Source organism: Sinocyclocheilus rhinocerous, unplaced genomic scaffold (genome assembly GCF_001515625.1).
Source record: "Sinocyclocheilus rhinocerous isolate Xijiao unplaced genomic scaffold, SAMN03320098_v1.1 scaffold154, whole genome shotgun sequence".
NCBI classification, from domain to species: domain Eukaryota; kingdom Metazoa; phylum Chordata; class Actinopteri; order Cypriniformes; family Cyprinidae; genus Sinocyclocheilus; species Sinocyclocheilus rhinocerous.
The window spans coordinates 568,906-574,232 of NW_015659335.1; the positions used below are offsets into that span (position 1 = coordinate 568,906).

The 5,327-nt window shown below is 36.6% G+C and overlaps 1 protein-coding gene across 1 annotated transcript in view; it reads right to left on the bottom strand.

Moving 5' to 3' along the window:
* LOC107723603 (growth factor receptor-bound protein 2-like) overlaps positions 1-5,327 on the bottom strand; it is a 65,978-nt gene that overhangs the window by 6,693 nt on the left and 53,958 nt on the right. The window contains exon 5 of the mRNA XM_016532311.1: positions 975-1,097. Coding sequence (XP_016387797.1) covers positions 975-1,097 — 123 coding nt within the window. The remainder of the gene's footprint in view (positions 1-974; positions 1,098-5,327) is intronic.

The following is a 5,327-nucleotide window of genomic DNA, read 5'->3' on the forward strand; positions in this document are numbered from 1 at the left end:
GTTGATTTCGCTTTGGCTACTGTAGGTAATTATATTGGTGACAACAACCATGCATGTCACTTCTGCAGGCTGCGTCATACTCTGTGAGATAAAGTGTCACTCTTTTCACAGCTTTTGCCGGCTCTGAGACACTTTCACAGTGTTTCTCCTGCTCTTTTTCTAGCAAAAATTCACTCATCACTAAATGAAAACTTAAAGTGAAGACCTGATTATTTCAGGAGCCTTATCACAAGTCCATTGTTTTTGAATGTTGGTGCTACTTCTGCTATATTTTCACACTTAAAACAATAATTTGGTGTTCTTGTTGTACCATTGTCCTCTTTTATGCTAAGAAATAAGTCACCTGGCAGTTCTCTCCCAAATGGTTCCACTGCTGCCAGCATTGAGTCTGAGTATGATTCAGTGAGCTATATAACACTTTTAATTGTCAGGAAATTACTTGTCTTTAAAAGTTTTGGTTCAATATACTTACCTGTTGATCAAAAATAGCCTTAAACCTATACACTTTTTTTCTTTTTTAAATTTTTTTTTTTAATTTAGTAACTTTCAGGAGGGTGTACTCATTTTTGCAACACAACATTTTATTACTTTGATAAGAAAATCTTATTTTGCCGAATAATTCTGGCATTCTTCTTTGGTAACTGATCAAGCAGGCTTGTTGGAACATTACATATCCAAAGAATCCTAACATGTCTTCTAAGTAAAGAGTAATTGCTGAATTTGTTAAGTTTTAGAGGGGGTGTACTCATTTATGCTGTGCACTGTAGATAGCCAAACATAACCAAATATTTAAAAAATTTAGGAATTTTTGATGGTTTATTAAGTTCATTGGTGAAATACAGGTAGAACCTATATGTGAATGCAAACACTTCTGGATCTCAGCCAGGTCAGGACTCTGACTTAATGAAGCCTGCAGTGCACACAGAAATTATTCTTGGAATAAGCAGAGGTGGATTTAAGGTGTGTTGACATACTTGACGGACAGGGAGAAGTCTCCAGGTGCGCTCTCGCTCTCTCTAATGAGGAAGGCTCCGTCGTGCCTCTGTTTGTTTAGGATCTCCTCCGCTCTGGCCCTGGGGATTCTCCCAAAGAACCACCTGTGAACACAGACCAACATAAACCGTACCATTATATCAGAACTAAGACACGGTATAAGGAAAACTGCAAACAGAAGAGGTGGAAAGAGATCAGGCAGTCATCAGCTGAAGATGATTCTCACTGATTTACACGGAGGTGTGGATGAATAGAAAGAGGAAAGATCTTTTGCAAAGCACTGGTCCTGAGTAGTGGTCGACCGATATATCGGCCGATATTTTGCATTTTTTTAAATATCGGCATCGGCCGATAAGTTTTACTGTTTGGCCGATGCGTTCGAGGTGTTCTTTTATTTTGACGGCGCTGACAGCGACTGCTCACATTCTCCCTCTTGTTCGCCGTTGTCGTTAACAGTTCTGTCTAATACGGATAGAAGTCTGTCTAATAATCAGATAGAATGGTTAAACAAAGGAATTAAAATGTATACAAAAAGTATTAAAACGATTGCTTTTATATTATTAGTAATAGAAAAATAAAATTATATCGGCCACCCTGCTTTCAAAGATATCGGCAATCAAAAAAAACAATATCGGTCGACCACTAGTCCTGAGAGTAGCAGCTTAGGAAAATGAGATGCCAGTTTTCTGTCAATAAACACTGGCAAAGATGAACGCAGACAATCAAAAAAAAAAAAAAAGGCAGCTCAGAGAAAAATCAGCTCAGAAGAACAGCTACATTTAGAAGATCAGGAACACACACAAGTTCAGATGATCAGCACAGAATGCTTCATTACAGCAGGTGTGTGTGAACAAAAACATGCAGATGTGGCTAGATTGTGACAGACATAAAAACGTCTGCCAGTGTCTTCTTTCTTCTAGAAGAAAGCTGGTTGCAAGCCATTTTATAAACCATCCAACAATATATGTCCTTATTGAATGAAATTGAAGTTTGAAGTCAAACTTCACTAGATCTGGTTGTGTTTGTGGATGTGTGCTGTGGTGAACTGGGTTAAGCAAACCTGACAACCAAAGGCCTTTATTTACTGGAGTGACAAGATACAGCTGACAAATCCAAAGTTCAATTACTGTGTGCTATTCAAAATGATAGCAATGTCACCACTGTGCTTACAGACCTAGGAGTAGAGATCCGATCCGATTTCGTAATTACTGCTAATTCAAAAAGTCGGGGAAAAAAATAATTCAGTAGATTAAAAATAATAAATTAAAATATATAAATGTAATGTTAAATGTAAGAACAGTTGTACAAATGATTTACAGTATTTACATTATTGAGATCCAATTTCATATTTACTATCATTCACATTTTAATTAAACAAGATTTAAATATAATAATAGTTTCTGCTTCGGTTTCATTAATGAGATCAGGTGTCATAATTGGAAAAATATATATTTAAATTAAAAATATATAATATAATATAATATAATTATTAATAATAAACTGAAAAAGTCACACGGAACAGACTATAACTCCAAACTTCATATTTTCATTCAAATCAATTTAAATGTGTAATGGACATCTAGTTTAAACAATGATATAATCTGATACTTTTACTCTATACGTACTTAAAACAGTACGTGATGCGAAATTATAATACATTTCTGCTCCCAGAGGGTCTGTTATGTAAGGCCAGGAATAAAACCACAGGCTGTCTCCGCTGTAACCTGCCTTATCTGTCCTGTCCGCTTTGATGTGGACTGCACAAGCCACAGTCACACAAACACAAAGAGCATGTGACCAGGAAGTGGCATTAAAGCACTTGAGGGCAAATTCCACTCGACCACTGTCCGCACGCCGCATCCCGTTCGACAATATGCTTGAACCCGTGGATGGCATTTACATTGCCTGTTCTGATAAGAGGCATCCGCCTGCTCCTACCATAAACCTGGCCAATCTTGTGTACCTGTTGTTTGATGGTAAAAAGCAGATGTTTTCTGGGATGTCAAACAAAGCGAGTGAAAAAAACGTTGATGACTATCAGTTCCAATGATTCAAATGATCAATTTTCAATTAGCCTCCCTTAAGCACACCACAGGAAAAACTAATATAATTAACTCTCCATTATTTAAAACATTACTTATTATTGTAAATAATCGAACTATATTAAAACAATGGAATGTGGCCTTCAAATATTTGCATCTGCAAGTGATTATTCAAGTAAAAAACAAATAGCAAAAATAAATGAAGGTTGGCTATTTTGACTTGGGCCAAGAAACCACCCAGGACACCCTAGTAACCACCTAGCAACCACACAAGACACTAAAGCACTCAGCGTACCTTAGCAACCTTAGCAAGTAATGCCATAGTAATCACCAAAAACATCATAGCAATCATTTAACGCTCTACAAACACTCAGAGTATGTTAGCAACCATATAGTAACACCTTAGCAACCACACAAAACACCCAAGCAACTACATAACATACAACAACACTTAAAAACACAATATGTACGTTTTCGCCGCTAGAGGTCGCATTTTCAAAACAATAACAAAGGTGAAGCTTGATGACGCTATGAAGGAGAGTGGAGCGATGGGAGATGTCGTTTTCACCATCCAGAGATGTATGGAATTCATGAATTCACAGATTCACCGATTTAATAAATTTTTTTTATTACCTGTACCTTCCAAAGTTATTCAAACAGTGAATAAATTCTACAGAGAAAGCAACTGACTTCAGTCTAGCGCGAGTTTAAGCACTCTCAAAAAACTCCCCTTATAATCAGTAAAGCTGTCGTTACACTGTTTGATGAATGAATCTCCTACTTACATTATACGTACACAGGGCCATGAAACTTTTTGCAAAACAGGCAGTTACTACTACTACAATAACTAAACATATTTACAATGTTTTTAATTTCAAAAAAACGGGCTGTTGTTCCCACTAGATTGCATTGTTATAATTCGTAAAAGTTGTACCCGCCAACTGGCGACTGACACTGTTACATGGACTCGCCAACGCTGATTTTTACTCGCATTTGGCGCTTGGCGAGTGTTAATTTTAGGCCCTGTACGTACATCTTCACTTTGTTGTTTATGATGAGAGAATTCACTCAGCGAGCGCGCGCACTGAACAAAACTCTGGCGTTTCAGCGATGACTCATCTGAACGCCTCTGACTGGCCATTTCATTAATAAGCTCAACATACTCGTGTGTGATTGGTTATAATGCGCAACACTGTAAAAACGCGTAAAAAGAATCACGGTGCAACATTGAGCAGATCTAAATTTAATGCTGCAGTCAACACTTTTCATTTCATTTATCATTTTATTCGCAACAGCCGTAATGGATTTAGTTTAACTGTACAGCAGCCTTTTTGTCCATGTGTGTTGCCATAGCGCGGATATTATGTCATTGATGGCCGACAATGAACCGGGACGAGCCATTATTTAAAAATGGAATTTCTCTGGATTTACAAACCCTTGGGAACTTTTGGGATAACGTAAGAACACAACTGCATGAAATATATCACACTGTGCAAGTGGTTTTTGGATATTTTATTACAAAAATCGTACATATTGTGCCTTTAAGCAACACTTATTTTGATTTTAGAAAAGGGACTTTGAATGGTGGACCATGTTCCCGAGCTTCATTGTGTGTCATTACATGGGTTTCAATTCTCTCTCAAGCAAATATTAGTCAATTATTAATTCATTCATTTGTCCTTCCGCCTTTGCTACTGTACACAGGACAATAATGAAACTTGCTCGCACTAAGACCAATGAGGAAGAGAGAGGGAGGAACAAATCAAACCAACTACACGTACAAACACTTTTAGCTCAAACAAGCTGTCTGGTATTGAAAGGGCAACAAAGCGTTCCCACGAAAATGATCAGGAAGTTAAAATTGATAAAAAAATAAGAGATTCTGTAAAATGCACAAGGAGGGATTAGGAAAAGTAAACAGACCTGAGAACCTGAGACCAGAAGTAATCATTGAAATGTTCAGATTAGAGCTCACACGACAGCCTCAAGGCAGACAGAGTAGAAAGTACACTTGGTCTGCTGTGAAAGCAAATATATTATCAACCATATTGCACAAATTTTAATTGGTTTTTACTTGTATTTTTTTTTTTTTTTATATACTACCATTCAAAAGTTTGGGCACTGTAAGATTTTTCTTTTATTATTATTAATATTTTTATTCAGCAAAGATGCATTAAGTTGTGAAGTCACAATAAAGACATTTTTTATGTTATAAAAGATTTATATTCCAAATAAATGCTGTTCTTTAGAACTTTATTTTCTTTAAAGAATCCTGAAAAAAGTATCACCGTT